This window comes from Populus trichocarpa, chromosome 1 (assembly GCF_000002775.5).
Source record: "Populus trichocarpa isolate Nisqually-1 chromosome 1, P.trichocarpa_v4.1, whole genome shotgun sequence".
Taxonomy (NCBI): Eukaryota; Viridiplantae; Streptophyta; class Magnoliopsida; order Malpighiales; family Salicaceae; genus Populus; species Populus trichocarpa.
Window position 1 is genome coordinate 20,259,875 of NC_037285.2, and position 20,201 is coordinate 20,280,075.

At 39.6% G+C, this 20,201-nt stretch overlaps 1 protein-coding gene across 1 annotated transcript; it reads left to right on the top strand.

The window, feature by feature from the left end:
• Positions 1-13,438: 13,438 nt before the first annotated feature.
• Positions 13,439-14,390, top strand: LOC127904913 (uncharacterized). Its single transcript, XM_052450056.1, has 3 exons — positions 13,439-13,737; positions 13,829-13,928; positions 14,034-14,390. Exons 1-3 carry the CDS (start codon positions 13,544-13,546, stop codon positions 14,370-14,372), a joined length of 633 nt encoding a protein of 210 aa, XP_052306016.1. The 5' UTR covers positions 13,439-13,543; the 3' UTR covers positions 14,373-14,390.
• Positions 14,391-20,201: the final 5,811 nt, after the last annotated feature.

Sequence of the window (20,201 nt, forward strand, 5' to 3'; positions counted from 1 at the left end):
GGAATTGCTAACAAAGGGGCATATTCGGGAAAGTCTTAGCCCATGTGCGGTGCCTGCCCTTCTAACCCCAAAAAAAGATGGAACGTGGAGAATGTGTGTCGATAGCAGGGCCATTAACAAAATTACAGTTCGTTACAGGTTTCCAATCCCGCGGTTAGATGACTTGCTGGATTAGTTGAGTGGAGCCACAATATTCACGAAGCTGGACTTGAAGAGCGGATATCACCAGATTCGTATCCGGCCGGGAGATGAGTGGAAAACGGCCTTCAAAACTCGGGAAGGACTCTTTGAGTGGTTGGTCATGCCTTTCGGACTGTCTAATGCCCCAAGCACATTCATGCGAGTGATGAATCAAGCCTTGCGGCCTTACATTGGTAAGAGCGTGGTGGTTTATTTTGATGACATTTTAATTTATTGTGTTGATCCTAGAATGCACCTACAACATCTCCGGGAAGTTTTGACCGTGTTACGTAAAGAACAATTCTTCGCAGCAAAAGGAAAGTGTGTGTTCTTAAGTGACCAAGTCTTGTTTTTGGGATACATTGTGTCTTCTAAGGGGCTTTCAGTAGACGAGACAAAAATTGAAGCAATCAAACAGTGGCCACAGCCGCAAACCATGACTGACGTTCGAAGCTTTCACGGGCTGACATCATTCTACCGCCGCTTCATTCCCCACTTCAGTGGCATAATGGCCCCAGTAACTGATTGTATGAGGAACAATAACAAGTTTGTGTGGACAATTGAGGCCGAGACAGCCTTCCAAGAAATCAAAAGGAGATTGACCACCACCTCAGTACTTGTCCTACCAGACTTTTCAAACCCATTTAAGCTACACTGTGACGCCTCAAAGCTAGGAATCGGGGCAGTTCTGAGTCAAAATGGCAGGCCTATAGCCTTTTTTAGTGAGAAGCTTTCAGGGGCAAAATTACGGTATAACACCTATGATGTTGAATTTTATGCAGTGGTTCAAGCAGTGAGGCATTGGCGACATTATCTGTTTCTTCAGGACTTCGTCCTATTTACTGACCATGATGCCCTCAAACATATGGGGAGTCAAGATAAGATTTCATCTCGTCATGCATGTTGGGCTGCGTACTTACAACAATTCACATTTGTCATCAAACACAAGGCTGGTACACTGAACCGGGTGGCTGATGCCCTCAGTCGTCGAAAAAATATGCTGGTTGACATGCGAGTCAAAGTAATGGGTTTCGACTCTTTTCAAAATTTGTATGCATCTGACCCTTTTTTTGCTGTTGTAATAGAGAACATTCAGAATAACCAGCAGAGTGACTTTGTCCTCCATGATGGATTCGTCTTCAAAGGCACCCAACTATGTATACCCGAGTGTAGTCTCCGAACCAAAATCATACAAGAACTGCACAGAGAAGGACATGTGGGAAGAGACCGAACTTACTTACTGGTGGCTGCGTCCTATTTCTGGCCATCCATGCGGAAGGAGATTGGTCGTTTTGTTGAACGTTGTAGGGTCTGTCACGTGGCCAAGGGAGGAGCCACCAATGCTGGTTTATACATGCCACTTTCTGTTCCAGTACGACCATGGACCGACATCAGCATGGATTTTGTTCTAGGCCTCCCGCGTACACAACGAGGATTCGACTCCATTTTCGTAGTAGTAGACAGGTTTTCAAAAATGGTTCACTTTATACCATGCAAGAAAACGACAAATGCTGTTAATGTGGCTGAATTATTCTTTCGAGAAGTGTATCGGTTGCATGGGCTGCCAGAGTCAATTGTGTCAGATAGGGACACTCGTTTCCTGAGCCATTTCTGGCGGAGTCTTTGGAAGATGGTTAATACTCACCTAAACTTCAGCAGTGCTTATCATCCTCAGTTCGATGGACAAACCGAGGTGGTGAACCGGTCGTTGGGTAATCTCCTTCGTAGTTTGGTGGGTGATCAGTTAAAATCTTGGGACAAGAAACTTGGCCAAGCAGAGTTTGCTCATAACCATGCAGTCAATCGTAGCACCAAGCTCAGCCCCTTCGAAATCGTGTACGGGTTTCTCCCACGATGTCCACTTGACTTGGCTAATCTCCCGAACAACACTAAAGTTAATCATAAGGCAGAGGATTTTGTCACCCAGCTGCAGGACATTCACAACCTTACCAGACAGAACTTGCTGGAATCTATTGCCAAATTCAAACACGATGCGGACCGCAAGCGGCGTCTTGTCAATTATGAGGTGGGGGACTTTGTTTGGGCTGTGCTAACGAAGGATCGCTTTCCTATAGGTGAGTATAATAAACTGTCCGCACGAAAGATTGGTCCAGTAGATATTATTGAGAAAATTAATTCAAATGCATACCGCCTTAAGCTGCCCAGTCATCTCCGGACAGCAGATGTATTTAATGTCAAACACTTGCTTCCTTTCCACGGGGATTTATCATCAGAGGAGGAAGATCTCCTGAATTCGTGGTCGAATTCTTCTCAGCTTGGGGAGGATGATGTGGACCGGGTAGCAAGACAACAAAATGGCTGATTATTGTTGCACAATCAAGCACGTTTAATTTTCTTACGTAATAGTTGGAGTTTCCTCTCATTTCATTATTTAGCTTTTACTCTCCCAATTAATTCGGGACGTTTCTTTCTGTTTTTTAGCTTTTATTTCCTCATTAATTCTAGACTGTTTCCCGATTTAATGAAGCTGTTTTAGGTCTCTAAGAATTCTGTTTTCTCTATTTATTTGGTTGTAAGCACTTTGTGAGGGATAGACAGAATAAAAAAAAAACCAAAACTCTTTTGAGTAGTTAACTCAAATACCTTTCTTTCTTTGTTTTTCTGCGGAATTACAGATTGAAAAAACCTTGTGTGTTAGAACGCGTGTGAGTTCCGTTTGGTCTGCATCAGGTTGGCCTTTCCAGTTTATCTTTTGCTGCTGTCTTGCTGCTTTGGGTGACGTTCTTTTTCTTTTTGGTTGGTCGATTGTTTAGCTACCCTGTGTAATTTCTGGTGCTTTATTTCCCCTGTGCATTGCTTGGTTTTTTTTTTTTTTGCTTATTTTCAACATTACTTTGACCATGTATGGTCTTGGTTTGTTTTTGTATTTTGCATGTTCATCATGCATTGGGTTCCTGTTTGGTTCCTGTTGCTGTTTAGGGTCTTCGTTCCATGGATTCTTCGTTCTTATTATAAAGACAACTGTTTGTTTCAATGCTGTTTTATGCATGGATTCTTTGTTCTTATTATACTGGCGTCTTCTCTGCACCTTTTTCTGGGAAATTAAGACTTTTGAAGTTCATTGTCGTTTCTGTTTTTCAGGTCCAGTTAGTTGTGCATTGCTGTTCCGGAATTGTTCGTCTTGCTTTTGGTTTGCTTTTCGAGTCCCTTCTTTCCTTTTCATTTGGTTGTACACAGAGCTGGAAAATTAAACAAGATGGAAGAAAACAGGTTTCGAGACTGATGAAAGGCAACTGTGTTGCCCATGTTCTTGAGAATAGAAAAATTACCCTTTTGAATTTGTGTTTTTTTGGGTGTTGTTCAATGCGCTGAGAGTTATTTTTTCTGGGTGATGTGTTGCATTGTCAAAGAAAATTGAGAGGCTATTGCATCTCTACCCATACTTTTGCAGGAGAAACTTGGAACCCCCCTCTCCATTTGCGTATGTTTTAGCATAAAGCTTTTGCATGGGACATTTTGAATTTGCTTCTCATGGTGTATTGCAGAAAAATACATTCCTACTGTTTCCGTTTTGCTTTGCACTAGCAACATGCACTTCAACTCTTCTAACTTGCTTTTGTCTTTACAATGTGTTATCTCTTTAAACTGTCATATCTTTCCTGCTTCATGAATGCATCGACATACTTTAGGATAGCCCACAGCGTAGCTCGGGCAACCGACCTAGCATTCTCTAGAATTAATGAAACTAAGAATATCACAAACATCAACAGATTGAATATTTGGACGTAAGGCATCAAATTGATTGTTGGACTGAAGCCATAATTGTTTGACATAGTACTGTTGGTTATGTAGTTAAAAATCCTTAACAAGTGCTAAATTTTGTATTTTTTTGTTGTAGCAACGTACGTAAGCTCCCAAATGTAAGAGCTTTTACATTGCAATGAGCAGTTGATGATGCATTAAACTAAAACAAGTCTTTTTTTCTATTTTCTTCTTTGTTTCTTTTCTGGGAAAAAAGGAAATGGCCACCACTGAGTCTTACAACCACCAGCAGATAACCTGCTAGCTGCTAAACTGATGATACTATAAATAATCTACCCTAATATTACTCTCCCCCTATGTCAATTGCCAATCCTTGATCAATGGGAAATTAATCTTGGTTGATGATACTATAAATAATTTGTGCATATCCATGAAGGGAATCTCCAGATCACATTCGCTATTGGAGTAGGTAATCAAGAGCTGAAGAGCACATGCACATAATGGTTGCCACTGTATAATAACATGATAATGACTTCCACTTCTTCCATATCACCAAAACTCTACCAAACCAATTTTATCTCCCTAGTAGTGCGTTGAACAATGACGTTTTCTCTAACATCCAATCTGCTATTGAAGATGAACATTCGAGAACACCTTCAGCCAGCCATTGTTGACAAATGTCGCCATAATAAACAACGAATTATACTGTTAATCTATTTGAGCATTTCAAACGCACAAGTGCTTGGAAGTTGCGGTTCATTCACAGTACTTGATAGTCAGAAATTGACGATAGCCCATTTCCATTTTGGTCGAGGATATGATGGCTAGGTAGCATGCTATGCAAATGGACAATCCTTGGACTGTGAGTTAGCGGGTGTTGGTGGCCTGTGATTTTCCGGATCTTCTGGAGAGTAGAATATGGGATTACATTGGAAGCTAGATACGTGTGGTATTACAACAATTTATTCACATTAATTTATGGGTTATTTTTTAGGAAAACATGTGAAGCATGCTGCTAATTTTGATAGCATGTACATTACAAAAAAATTAACAAATACAAATGGGCACACCGATAAATTATTTATGTTTGTCAGTTGCGGTGAATTTTCCCAATTGAATATGTCCTTGTAGTATCCATCAGTAAACACCGATGAAAATATTCCATCGGTATATACTGAAGAAATTATAGTGGAAAAAAAAAGAATGAAAAAAGACAAAAAAAATACAATGACATGTCATTTACACTGATAAAAATACTGACAAACTTCAAAATACCAAAATATACACCAACGAATTAAGGTTGTCGGTATATTCCAAAGAGCATTGAAGCTTTTCACCTCTCAATCGAACTGTTAATTGTATTTAATACATACGGGACCACCGACAGAAAATACCCGTTGGTATTTTTTCGAGAGCTAAGGTAGTGTTCACTTCTCACTTGCGTTGTATATTATTGTTCAGTATATACAGGATCACCAATGGTTAATGTACATCGGTATTTTCTCGAGAGCTAAGGTACTATTCACTTCTCACTTGCATTGTTTATTATTATTCAGTGCATACAAGATCATCGACATATTAAAAAATAGTTGATGATAGCTGGCGGGTTTCTAAAAATTTTCAATTAAATTAAAAATTTTAATTAGATGTTATAGACGGAAACACTAACAAAAAAATTAAAATATTAATTTTTTATTTTCAGTTGAGAATAATAGAATGTCTTGGGTTGTGCTTTAGCCAACCTTCCTATTTATATATATGTGACAGAACACGGTAGTAACTGTAGGGATTACAATATTGGAATAATCCTATATTAATTTCCTATTCAGATATATACATGCTATACATTCTATAATATGCCCCCTCAAGCGGAGGGTGGAGGATTGACCCGAAGCTTGAACCGAAAAGTAGTAAAGAACGCAAGAGGAAACGGTTTAGTGAAAACATCTACAAGTTAATCCCGAGAAGGGATAAAACGTATCAAAATCTCTTTCTTGGCAACGCGCTCGCGGAAAAAGTGATAATCCACCTCAACATGCTTAGTACGAGCATGGAAGATAGGATTTGCTGAGAGATAGGTCGCGCCAAGGTTAATTATCACACCAAATGGTAGGAGCAAAAACTGAGGGAACCTGCAGATCTATTAGCAAGTATTGAAGCCAAATGACCTCAGCGGTACCGTTAGCTAAGGCTTTATACTCAGCCTCAGTAGAGGAGCGAGCAACTGTGCGTTGCTTACTGGATTTCCAAGAAATCGGCGTCTGACCAAAGAAGACAAGGTAGCCACCCGTAGACTTGCGATCATCAATACTACCAGCCCAATCTACATCTGTAAATCCATGTAGAGCAAAAGAGAAGCCTCGAGTGATATGAAAATCATAAGATATCGTCCCTTTAAGGTAGCGTAGAATACGCTTAACAACGGCCCAATGAGAATCTGTAGGAGCATGCATAAACTGACAGACTCTGTTAAGAGCAAAATAGATATCTGGACGAGTGAAGGTAAGATACTGAAGAGCACACATGATTTGATGAAATCATGTAGGATTAGAGAATGAATTATCCGGCAATATAGTAGCTTTCAAAGGAGAGACTGGAGTATCAACGGGTTTGCAGGAAGTCATACCAGCTCGAGTGAGGATGTCAAGAATATATTTATGTTGACGCAGCATTAAACCTCTACCTGTAGACTGAACTTCAATACCCAGAAAGTAGTGAACGGCGCCTAGGTCACGAAGCTTGAATTCAAAGCTTAGTAACTGGATTAGGTGGTGAAGCATAGTAGAGTTGCTACTCGTAAGCAGAATATCATCAACATACACCAGAAGATAAAAGATATGGGATCCATTAGACAAGATAAACAGGAAGGTGTCAACCTTGGAAGCCCGGAAACCAATGGAGAGCAAAAAATCACTTAGATGAGTGTACCATGCTCGCGATGCCTGTTTTAAACCATACAATGATTTGTGCAATCTGCACACATGAGATGGAAGAGAAGAGTCAACAAAACCTGGAGGTTGTTTCATGTAGACCTCTTCAGTAAGAATGCCATTAAGGAAGACATTATGAATATCAAGTTGATGAATCTTCCAATTTCGCGAAACCGCAATAGAGAAAACCAATCGGACGGTGTCCTGCTTAATAACTGGACTGAAGGTTTCAGAATAATCAATGTCTTCTTGCTAGATAAGACCTTTAGCAACAAGGCGCGCTTTATAACACTCAATACCACCATCAACATGATGTTTGATCCGATACACCCATCTAATGCCAACAACGTTCATCGAAAGATGAAAAGGAACCAAAGACCAAGTGCGATTAGAACGCAAAGCTGCGATCTCATCACACATAGCATTATGCCAAACTGCATACCGGTCAACATCAGAGAATGCAAGAGGCTCAGAAGAGGGAGAATGCAGTACCCATGTGGAGGCAGGATTAGCGGCAGCTGAAGCAACCAAATTTGCTGTCTTCGGCTGCTGCGGTCTGAGAACCATAGGATTTCTGCTGATCTCTGGTGGCGACGCAGGGGAAAATGGTGGCAGTGAGGAGATCTATGGTAGCTAATAAGAAGATAGATCAACCATAAGATTCAGGCCAGCCGGAGAGGATGAGGAAGAATCTGCCGCAAGCATAGGACTTTCAGTAAAGGAGGGGCTATAAGCAGAGGCCGAATCTGCAGTAACACTGGCTAATGAGGGCGAAGCAGAGGAGGGACTAGAGATTGCACCAAGGCCAGGAGGGGATGCGTTCAGGTGGCTGGATGAGACCAATTGACGAGCTGAACCTGCATCATAATGGTTAGATAAACATGCATGAGATGATGGGCAGGGGAGGGGTGGAGGCTGTGTTAGGGTGGCTGTTTGGAGTGGCAGAGCTGAATTATGGTGGCTGTTTGAGGGGTTGTTTGGAGTGGGTAATGGTGGGTGGTGGAGTAGAGTCGGGAGGGTGACAGTGGCAGGTTGGGTGGGGGTTGTGTTCGAGACCTTTGCAATCTGTTCAAAATTATCAAATGGAAACACATGTTCATGGAAACGGACATGACGGGAAATATAAATGCGGTGAGATGCAATGTCAAAACATCGATAACCAAGGTGCGAGGAACTGTAACCAAAGAACACACATGGAGAGGAATGAAAATCCAATTTATGATTATTATATGGACGCAGAAAAGGAAAGCAGAGACACTCAAAAGTACGCAAAAAATGATAATCAGGAGACCGTTGAAACAAACAATCAAACGGAGATCGATGGGCAAGACCAGGAGTAGGCATGCGATTTATAAGATAAATAGAGGTTTCAAAAGTATAATTCCAAAACCGAAACGGTGCTTTACATTGCCCTAGAAGAGTAAGTCCTGTTTTCACAATATGCCTATGATGACGCTCTACTGTGCCATTTTGTTCATGAGTGTGAAGACATATCAAACGATGATGGATACCAATAGTCTGAAAGAAGGTGGACAGTTTGCGGTATTCACCGCCCTAATCAGTTTGAACAGATTTTATTTTTAATGAAAATTGACGTTCAACAAGAGTTTGAAATTGATGAAAAACAGAGTAAACATCAGACTTGACAATGAGAGGGTAATACCATACATATTTTGTATAAGCATCAACAAAGATAACAAAATAACGATAGTCATATGAAGAGAAGAGGGGAGCAGGACCCCATACATCACTAAAAATTAATTCAAGCGGAGTAGAAGTTTTGTGACCCGTAGGTCCTAAAGACAAACATGATGATTTTCCTAAAGGACAACTTTGACGTTAAAAATTAAGACATTTGTTGTTACAAATGATCTTGTTTTTTGAGACTAACAATTGAAAAATACGTGAAGTAGGATGACTTAGTCGACGATGCCATAAATCAGCAAAAGCAGAAGTGCAGGGAGACCAATAGGCTTGAGGAACTGACATGACAGAAGACTTGGTCAGGGCATAGAGACCATCTTTACTTTGACTTGAGAGAAGGACTTCATTGGTATTGAGGTCGTTGACATAAAACACACGAGGGTGAAATTCAAAATAAACATTATTATCAAGATAAAATTTCTGAACAGAGAGCAGAGGTTCGTGATTGCAGGAACATGAAGAACATTAGATAAAGTGAAAGAACGATGTGGTGTATATATTTTTGTATGACCGAGATGAGATATAGGTAGGCCCTTACCATCACCAACATGCAAATTATCATTACCAAGATATGATTCTGCAGCAGTCAAGGTGGCAAGATCCGGTGTGACGTGTTGATTGGCACCGGTATCCGGAAACCAATCGGCAAAACCTGTTGAAGAGAGATTGCACTGCGCCAGATTTGGAGTAGGTTGCTGGCCATAACCCCGCTGCTGTAGTTGAGGACAGTGGGGAGCGATATGGCCAAAATTTTGGCATAGTTGGCAGCGTGGATTCTACCCCCTATTGTGCTGCCAATTTCCCTGCCAATTACCTTGTTTATTGTCACTGAAGGAGGAGCTGTGGAAGCTGTGGTGATCTGGTCTGGAGCGAGCAGACCGGTTGCCTCTGCTGCTGAACTGGTTGGGGCGCCAACCGCCATTGAAGCGGCCCCTGCTGCGACCAGAATTGCCAAAGGTTTGGCGTTGCGCAACAAGGACAGACGATGGGGTGTTAGGTGTGGGCAGTAGAGGAGCATGTATGGCAACCGAAGATTTGTGAATAAATTCATGCGTGGGGAGATGACTGTGAAGATCGGCATATGATAAAGGTTCAGCCTTGGTAACAAGGCTTGTTACTAAATCTTTAAACTCTCCCCGAAGACCACGAAACACATATAAGTCGAAATCCTTAAGCGAAACTGGTCGGCCAGTAGCGGCTAACTCATCAAACAAGGACTTAGCTTTTTGCATAAATTGAGTCACTGATTCATGACCCTATCGAAAATCCTGAAAAGAGCCATGAAGTTGCATAATACGAGAGTTTGAGGTGGGAGCGAGAGCTTGCTCAAGAGTATGTGCCAGGCAGAACAAGAAGTTTGGTAGCCAACAAGGTGCAAAACTTCCCTGGATAGGAAGGAAAGGAGAGCACTCAGAATAAGTTGGTCATGTTGTTTCTAGCGAAGAAACACTACCAGAAAACCGGAGAAAAGCAACGGAATTACCGACGGAACAATTCTGTCGGTAATTTATACCGACGGACATAATTCCTTCTCAAAATCTGTCGGTATATACCGACAGAATAATTCCGTCGGTAATGCCATCGGTATATACCGACGGAATATTTCTGTCGGTATATACCGTCGGTTTCACCGACGGAATATACATTTCGTCTGGAAATACGCAACGGCATGGTGACGTCAGGCGATTTTACCGACAGAAAGTACCGAGGGATTCAAACTGTGATAGCCGTACAGTGACGTGGCGCTGTCACCGACGGCATCACCGACGGAATCACCGACGGAAGGAATCCGTCGGTGATTCCGTCGGAAAAAACCATTATAAGCACCCATCTGCCGACACTCTCATCCTCTGTTTCTCCTTCTTCTTCTTTCCCATCCCACCTCTCCCCTCCCAAACTCCTCCCAAACTGCAGCCAAACACCCATCCCAAACTCTCCACTATTCTCAACACGAGCACTCAAGTTTCTTATATCTTGTACGTGGTCACAATATCCGTTTCTTGTAGATTTTATCATTTTTTTGTAAGTAAATCTATCCTTTTTAGTTTTAATATTTAATTGTGAATTTTATTGTTTTAGTATATGTATTTTGTTAACGTTTGTACTTGTTTAATTGTTATTTGTCAAAGAAACTTGTAGTATGAATGTATAATTTTGTAGTTGTTATAGGTTGTTTTAGATTTTGTCAAATTATATTTGTTTGTAAATTGTTGAAATTTTGTTTGAATTACACCGAATTAAATGTGTCGTTGTGATGAAATAAATAATTAATAGCTTGTTTAAGTGTCTTGTTTAATTGTTATCAATTATATTTCGAAGTTGTGATTAATTCTGTAAATTTATATATGTATAAATTTGTATGTTTGAACGTTGATAGTTGATAATTGATAATGAATATTTAACATAAGTGTTGTTTTAGTTTGTTGGATAATGTCGGGGAAAACCAATATTTTTGTTATGTTTTATAGAGGTTCAATAGAAGTCATGGATGATCGTTCATGGATGTATCGGGACTCACCCCAAGGATTGCGGAGGATGGATTATTGTAACGGTGTCCAGGGTTTTATTAATTTCGCAACATCTATTCCGAGGAATTTTACTGATGGCGGTATTAGGTGTCCATGCAGGAAGTGTAAAAATTTAAAGTTTCTGCATCAAGATGTTGTAACGATGCATCTTCTAACCAAAGGGTTCATGGAAGATTACCTGTGTTGGTATGCTCACGGAGAACTATTTGTTCCTGATGAGAGCATGGAATAACAGGTGGTTGGGTCAACTTCTAATGCTAGTAACATGCATGAAGTTGGAAATGAGAACAGTAATCCCTACAGGAATATGGTTATGGATGCAATGAGAATGAGTGAAGATAATGTCAGGGGATGTCCAATCGTAGAAGAAGAACCTAATACAGATGCAGCAAGGTTTTTTGATCTGTTGAGAGATTCTGACGAACCATTATGGGATGGCTGCACGAACCACAGTAAATTATCAGCCGTAGCACAGGTGTTCACCATCAAGTCAGATCATGGGTTGAGTGAGGCCGGTTATGACAAGATTATTGAATGGGCGAGAAGCATTTTACCTGAAGGGAACAGGCTGAAAGAGAACTTCTATGCTGCCAAGTCCATGATGAAACCCCTCGGTTTAGGATACCAGAAAATTGATATATGCCCTAACTTCTGCATGTTATACTACCTTGAAAATGCCGAGATGACCGAGTGCATGACGTGCAGGCATTCCCGTTACAAACCCAGAACTGGTAGAGGGAAGACTCTCGTGGCATATAAAAAACTTAGATACTTCCCAATCACACCTAGACTGCAGAGGTTATTCATGTCACCAAGGACTGCTGAGCACATGACATGGCACCAATCACACCATGCGGTTGATGGAGTGATGGTTCATCCTTCTGACGGTGAAGCCTGGAAACACTTTAACAGTATGCATCCTCCCTTTTCAGCTGAATCAAGGAACGTGCGTCTTGGGTTGTGTACAGACGAATTCAATCCATTCGGGTCATTTGCTGCTCCTTATTCTTGTTGGCCGGTCATACTGACGGTTTATAACTTGCCACCGGGGATGTGTATGAGGCCGGAGTTCATGTTTTTATCTATGGTCATACCAGGTCCGAGCAGTCCGGGGCGGAATATAGATGTTTGTCTTCGTCCGTTGATTGATGAGTTGACGCAGTTGTGGTCCTCTGGAGCTTTGACTTATGACATCTCGAGGAAACAAAATTTTGTTATGAGAGCGGCTTTGATGTGGACTATCAATGATTTCCCAGCTTATGGAATGGTTTCTGGTTGGAGCACGCATGGAAAGCTAGCATGTCCATATTGTATGGAGAACAACAAGGCATTCACGCTAACAAACGGGGGTAAAGCTTCTTTTTTTGACTGTCACCGTCGTTTCTTGCCACATAACCACAGGTACAGAAAGAACAGAAAGGATTTCTTTGTTGGCAGGGTTGAAAATGATGTTGCACCCCCGCGTCTTTCCGGTGAAGAATTGTTTGATGTTGTGTCAGAGTACGGTGAAATTGTGTTTGGTCTCCAATCAGGTAAGCAGAAGTTTCCTGGTTTTGGTTTGACCCATAATTGGGTGAAGCGAAGTATATTTTGGAAGCTTCCTTATTGGAAGACCAATCTTCTCTGCCATAACCTTGACGTCATGCACATTGAAAAGAACGTGTTTGAGAACATTTTCAACACCGTCATGGATGTGAAGGGGAAGACAAAGGACAACATCAAGGCTAGATTGGATGTAGCGCTGTTCTGTAACCGTAAAAATATGGAGTTGGTTTGTGATGGGTCACGGGTCGCAAAATCAAGAGCAAGCTTCGTGCTAGAGAAAAATGCACAACTACTAGTCTACAAATGGCTTAAGAGTCTGCGTTTCCCCGATGGACATGCCTCGAACATATCAAGGCTGGTTAATACGGAGGAATGCAGATTATATGGAATGAAGAGTCATGACTGCCATGTGTTTATGCAAACACTCATCCCATTAGCTTTTCGTGATTTGTTGCCAAAGGGGATATGGGATGCACTAACGGAGATCAGTCATTTCTTCAGATATATATGCTCCAGCAAGTTGAATGTTGATCACATTGAGAGGCTTGAAAAGAATATCGTCGAGACAATATGCAAACTTGAGATGATATTCCCTCCATCATTTTTTGACTCAATGGAGCATCTACCCGTACATTTACCATTTGAGGTAAAAGTTGGAGGACCGGTCCAGTACAGATGGATGTATCCATTCGAGAGGTTAGATATTACAGTTGCTATGACATTTATAATTAAATGTTTTTATTTTTATTTTAATGTTTTTAATTGATAATTTTTTATTAATATATATATATATATATATATATATGCAGGTACTTGTTCAATCTTAAAAAAAAGGTTAAGAACAAGGCGCATGTTGAGGCGTCAATATGTGAGGCGTATATTGTTGAGGAGATCTCAACATTTATCTCATACTATTTCGAACCTCATTTGAGAATGAGGATAAACCGTGTTCCACGACATGATGATGGTGGTGAAGTGCATTCAAGTGGGAACTTGTCAATATTCTCCAATCCTGGACGACCCACACCTAAAAATGCCGTGAGGGGAAGATATTTGTCTGAAATAGAGTTCAGACAAGCACACAATTATGTCCTATTTAACTGTGATGAGCTGAGACCTTTTATTAAGTAAGTAGATGTTCGACTTAAACTTTGTCAAGAGTATACTATTTATGTTTTGTGATACCATACACTCATATACTTTCGAACAACCTTGCAGGCAACATCGACGATACTTACTGTCCAATAACTCACAGCTGACCGAATCCCAGATCTTTCAATTACAAGATGAACAATTTGCCACATGGTTTAGAACACATGTAAGTCCTAGCACAAACTCATTATCTCTTGCAATGTAATTAATTGTAGTCAATGTTACATAATATCCGTTTATTGATTATTGTTGTATTTAATTTACAAGCTAGGTTTATCAAATGGGAGGTAGTGCTGCTATTTCACTGTCTTTACTATGTCTGGGCCCTGAAAGAAAAGTCAAGTGCTATAATGGATATTTTGTCAATGGATATGTCTTTCATACTGAAGAATACGGGCATGGAAGAAAGACATACAACAGCGGTGTTTGTATTAAGGGATCGACTTCTAGTGAGTTTGAAGTTGACTACTACGGTAGATTGGAAGAGGTCATCGAACTGCAATATCATAGCGAGCAAAATAGAGTGTTTTTATTCAAATGTTATTGGTATGACACAACTGACAGAGGAATCAGAGTAGATCCTCACTATGGTCTCGTTGAAATCAATTGAAAAGCTAGACACCGCAACGTAAACGACGTCTTTGTTTTCGCAAAGCAATGCCAACAAGTTTATTACACATACACCCCTTCCTTTAGAAAGGACCGATCAAGAGTTGATTGGTTATCCGTTTTAAAAACAAAACCCAAGGGTCGTGTCGAGGTTGTTCAGGATGAGAACGAAGACACAAGTGTGATAGATGAAGTCTTTCAAGCTAGTGAGTTGGTTGAACCATACCGAGTTGCTCCGTCGATTGACTTAGAAGAAAATTCGAATTTTCGCGTTTTCAACGATAGTCTTGTTGATGTTGACGCAGAGGAGTTGAATGTTGTTCTGAGCTCCACTAGTGGAAAAAAGAATGTTGTTGAAGAAGATGATAACGAAATTGAAGAGTGCGATGAAGCTGATGATAACAATTCAATGGAGGACGAAGATGAAAATTCCGACTAACTAAACATGTTATAAAGCCTTATTTTTATAATGTAATAATTTGAAACATGAAATATTTATTCTTCTTTAAGGGTCAGCCGTTGTTATTGTGTTGTGTGTGTTTTTTAGTTTGCAATTCAAGATTTTTTGAGAGGGTTACATATAAAACATAAGAAAAATTTACCTTTTCACCGACGGATATACCGACGGATTATAACCCGTCGGTATTTCACAGAGAGTTGCAAAAAAATTACAGGATTTTGCCACATTCACCGACGTCTTTCCGACGGATTTTCCGACGCTAATACCGACGGCATCACCGACGGGTTTTCCGCACGCATGTCTGACACGTGTCCATCTGCACCATCACCGATGGCATTACCGACGTCCCATACCGACGGCATTACCGACGGACCGCGCATGTCTGACACGTGTCCGTCTGCACCATCACCGACGGAATTTCCGACGGATTGCAGACGGATCGAAAAGATTGGCGGGATTTTCGAACTTTTTTGGTGCGCATTTTAATTAAATTCCGATGGAATTACCGACGGAAATTAATTGCACCGACAGCAATTAAGTGTCGTCGGTAATTCCGTCGGAATTTACCTATATATACCGCCACCCCCACCCCCCCCCCCCGCACCGTCTCCTCCCTCTCCCCCTCCTCTCCCCCCCTCGTCTCCTCCTCTTCTCCCCTCCTCTTCTCTCCTCTTCTCCTCCCTCTTCTCCTCTTCTCCTCTTCTCCCCCTCTTCTCCCTTTCTCTTCTCCTCTTCTCCCCCTCTTCTCCCTTTCACTTCTCTTCTCCTCTTCTCCCTTCCTCTTCTCCCTTTCTCTTCTCCTCTTCTCCCTTTCTCTTCTCCCTTTCTCTTCTTCTCTCATTTAGTTTTAAAAGGTATGTATTTTTTTTCTTTATCTTTGTATTTTTTTATTTTAATTATGATTATTTTTTTTGGTGTTCTTTGTTTTGTATATTGTTTGTAGATAAAATCTTAAATTCAACACATTATTAAGGTAAGCATTTTTTATTCCCAAATTTATTTTGAATTGATATAATGTTTTTTAATTTTGTGTGTTGTGTAGTGTTTTTTAGTTTTTTAATTTTATTTATTAATTTTAGTTTTTTAGTTTTGATATTATTGTTTGTATTGCTATAATTGTTATTGTTGAATTTATGTTAAAAATGTTAATTTATAAATATAATTGTTATTGTTGATTTATTTTAAAAATGTTAATTTTTATATATAGAATTGCATTTAATTATTAGTTTATCTTAATTTAGGATATTATTGTTTGTATTGCTATAATTGTTATTGTTGAATTTATGTTAAAAATGTTAGTTTATAAATATAATTGTTATTGTTGATTTATTTTAAAAATGTTAATTTATATATATAGAATTGCATTTAATTATTAGTTTATCTTAATTTAGGATATTATTGTTTGTATTGCTATAATTGTTATTGTTGAATTTATGTTAAAAATGTTAGTTTATAAATATAATTGTTATTGTTGATTTATTTTAAAAATGTTAATTTATATATATAGAATTGCATTTAATTATTAGTTTATCTTAATTTAGGATATTATTGTTTGTATTGCTATAATTGTTATTGTTGAATTTATGTTAAAAATGTTAGTTTATAAATATAATTGTTATTGTTGATTTATTTTAAAAATGTTAATTTATATCTATAGAATTGCATTTAATTATTAGTTTATCTTAATTTAGGATAAAATAATTAAATGAATGTTCATAGTTGTAATTCTATATGATGTTATTGAATAAAATGTTGTGTTGATGATGATGAGTTGGGTTGAGATCCAGGATGATTGGATCGGGATGTGAAATAAAATTGGAAGTGTAAGATGATTTTGTCGACAACTTGGGACCCCCCAGTACAGGGGAGACTCTGTCGAATTTGTTTTTTAAATAATCGAAGTTAATTATTCGTATACATGTGTGTAAATGCGTAGAATGAAATCTACAGCACGTCGTCAGAAGACGGTTGCAGCTAGTTCTTCTAGCAGCGAGGAGGACGTATCCTTAGGTGCTGATCACGGCGAGGAATCTACGCCAACTTGTGATGCTGCCTCTTCTAGCGCGGTTTCACAGCGCAGAAGCGGTGTGCCTTCACAGCGGGGTCAATTCACCCGCAAGTACCAGGCACAATGGAAGGATGACCTCTCAATGTAAGTTTGTTTAGGTTTTAGTTTTTTTTTATATATACTTATAACATAATTTATGAACAACTAATTAATATTAATTACTACTTTTATTTAATTTCAGGTTTACAAACATTGAGGCTGCAAGGACTATAACATTGGCGTTTAAATCGTCGATGGAGATTCCATTGTTTCAATGGAGCCAGGTTTCCAAACATCCTGAGTGGAAACCTAATATCGATGCATGGTTTAAGCGATTTCAGGTCGGTGTTAATTTTTAATTTCCAGCTTATTTTTAATAAATGATTTTTATAATTTTATATCTTGTACTATTTTTATTTTATATGAATTATTTATATACACAGAACAAATTTGAGTGGGATAGGGCGGACAACAATGTTGTGAGGAGGATATGGGAGAATCACGCGGCAACTAGGTAACATCAAAAATAATATTTATTTTTGTTTTATAATTTAATGTTTTAAATTCTAATTTGTTACTATGGAAGTAGGTTGCGTGATTTTTGGTATGACACCCAAAAAAAATAAAAAAGACATGCGAGGGATAACGGTCTTGAAGGATGGAATGAGGTGGCGGTTTGGCAGGAATTCAAACCGCCATTCATCTCGGGGGAAATATGGACGACATATATTGAGCACGTGACCTCAGAGCGGTTCTCACGGCGCTCACAGTCTGGCGCCGACAACCGGAACCGACAAATTTATGGTTCGGTGACCACGCACACTGGCGGATCCGTCCCATTCAGCGCACATGCAAAGCGGATGGTAAGATTAATTTTATTGAAATATATCGTTAATTAATTTGTCGTTCCTTATAATATATTTAACTTTCAACCTATTTTTTCCTTACAGGCTGCGTCTCTTGGATGTGAACCGAGTCCAATGGAGCTGTTTCTAGAGACGCATGTGCGGAGTCAAGACCGCCAAAAAGGGGTGCAGCAGTTCGTGGACAACCGTGCTCAGCACTTCGTGGTATGTTCGTTCATTCATTTTATTTTGTAAGTTATTATTTTCTTGAATTGCATCTTGAATTGCATTTGATGATTTTTTTACCGATGGAATTTTCAGGAGACCTATAATAGCCGGTTGAGGGAGAGATATGGGGACAATCCGTCGACCCATCCAGATTTCGATCCAGATTTGTGGATGGAGGCGGGATCGTCTGGTGGACCCGATAAAAACAGGGTCTACGGGCTCTCCAACACTACGGCTGACAACTTACGTTCGACTCGTAGTGTCTCAACTGTTGGAAGCTCTCCATCAGTATCGAACACCCAGTCTGAGGAGTTCATTGCGTTGAAACAACAATATCAACAACTCTCGACGAATTATGATGAGCTCCGTCAAATAGTCATGGAGATGAGATCAAAGATGGGTGACGGTACTTGTGCAGCTTCTTTTTGGCCGTTTGGTCCCGGGAACAACTAGCCTCCTCCTCCTCCGCCTCCTCCTCTAGCTCCGCCGCTATTCTAGTTTAATTTTGTTTTTTAAACACATTAAATTTGTAATGAATATTATTACTTTTACATTTTTAATGTTTAATGCATTTTTATTTGTTTATTAAGGTTTTTTACAATTAATAAATTATTTTTTTTATATATTTCAAATACCTACCGACGGATATACCGACGGATACTATCCGTCGGTATTTAACAGAGAGTTGCCGAACAATTACCATCCATGCCATCTTTACCGACGGATAATATCCGTCGGTGATTAACTTCCGACGGCATTACCGACGGATATTATCCGTCGGTATTACACAGAGAGTTGCAACAAAATTACAAGCCATGCCATAATTACCGACGGAAAAGCCGTCGGTAAATTCGTCGGTCATTACCCTTAACATTACCGACGGCAAATCCGTCGGTAATGTTCCCGCAGGGAATTTTTTTTGGCACGCGCGTATCCGTCTGTATTACCGTCGGTGTTTCCGTCGGTGGGTGGGTTTTTTTATTTGCGACAAAATTAGCGACGGAAATGGGATTTACCGACGACTGTTATACCGACGGATCCCGTCCGTCGGTGAGTCCGTCGGTATTGTTTTCACCGACGGATTTCATTGCTGTCACCGACGGAATTAATCCGTCGGTAAAACTGGATAATGTTGTAGTGAAAGAGCGGATTTACCTAAAGAGAGGTACCATCGGCGGCAAGAACATGTGGAGATGGACATGTGTTGGAGTCATCAACAAAGCTGAAAACTCCTTGACCTAAGAGATACGACATCATCTGCATACGCCAATATAGATAATTGGTGTTTGTTAATTTGAGGGAGATGACTTGATGAGTGTGAGAAAAGGGAGATTATAGCAGCGGTAGCAGAGACAGAAACTGCATCAGACGTAGGCTGCAAGAAGGGAGTATTGTAGGGGGGTTAAGAGAGTGTGTTCACCAACAACGGCAAGGGAGGAGAAAACAAAGGGTGATGCAATAGAGGAAGACAGAGGGGTCGCGACAAGAGAAGAGGTCTGCACTGCCGGTGCTGCAGAAGAAGAAGATATAATGGGCGATTGTTCCATTGCAGAGGAAGCTGCGATGAAAGTGTTTTAGTTATTTTAGGGCTTTGATACCAAGTTGAGAATAATAGAATGTCTTGGGTTGTGCCTTAGCCAACCTTCCTATTTATATATATATATGGCAGAACACGACAGTAACTGTAGGGATTACAACATTGGAATAATCCTACATTAATTTTCTATTCAGATATATACATGCTATACATTCTATAATATTTTCTGATGGTAAAGACATCATTAATGCTTGGCGTGTTTATGAAAATATTTGATTAAATTAAAATTTTCAATTAGACTTTACAAATGGGTACACCGGTAAAAAAATTAAAAAAATTAATATTTAATTGGTAGTTAGAAACATCGTTGTTAAAAAAGATCCAAATTAAAAGCGCATTTTTCTTATTTATCTCCTCTTGTGCAACTTCTTCTCTCCTCCTCCCAAATCTTCATCTTTCTTTCTTTTCTCTCTCTCCTTCTCTCCTCCACCGTTCTACTCTCTTCTCTTCTCTTCTCCTCCACGCGCAGGTATGTCTTCTCCTATCTTTTACCTTTCTTCTCTTGTTATTTAACATAATTTTCTATTTTTTTCTCTTCTCTTTTCATCATTTATAATTTTATGCTCTTAATAATTGTATGAATGTCGTTGGAATTTTTAAAATTTTCTTTTCTTTATTGATTGTATGAATGTTGTTGGAATTTGTTTAATTTT

Excerpts from the sequence above, each read along its gene's own strand:
- LOC127904913 (XM_052450056.1), top strand. The coding sequence starts at position 13,544 with ATGAGGATAAACCGTGTTCCACGACATGATGATGGTGGTGAAGTGCAT. Across the intron at positions 13,738-13,828 it reads GAGCTGAGACCTTTTATTAA|GCAACATCGACGATACTTAC; the intron begins GTAAGTAGATGT and ends ACAACCTTGCAG. Across the intron at positions 13,929-14,033 it reads CCACATGGTTTAGAACACAT|GTTTATCAAATGGGAGGTAG; the intron begins GTAAGTCCTAGC and ends TTTACAAGCTAG.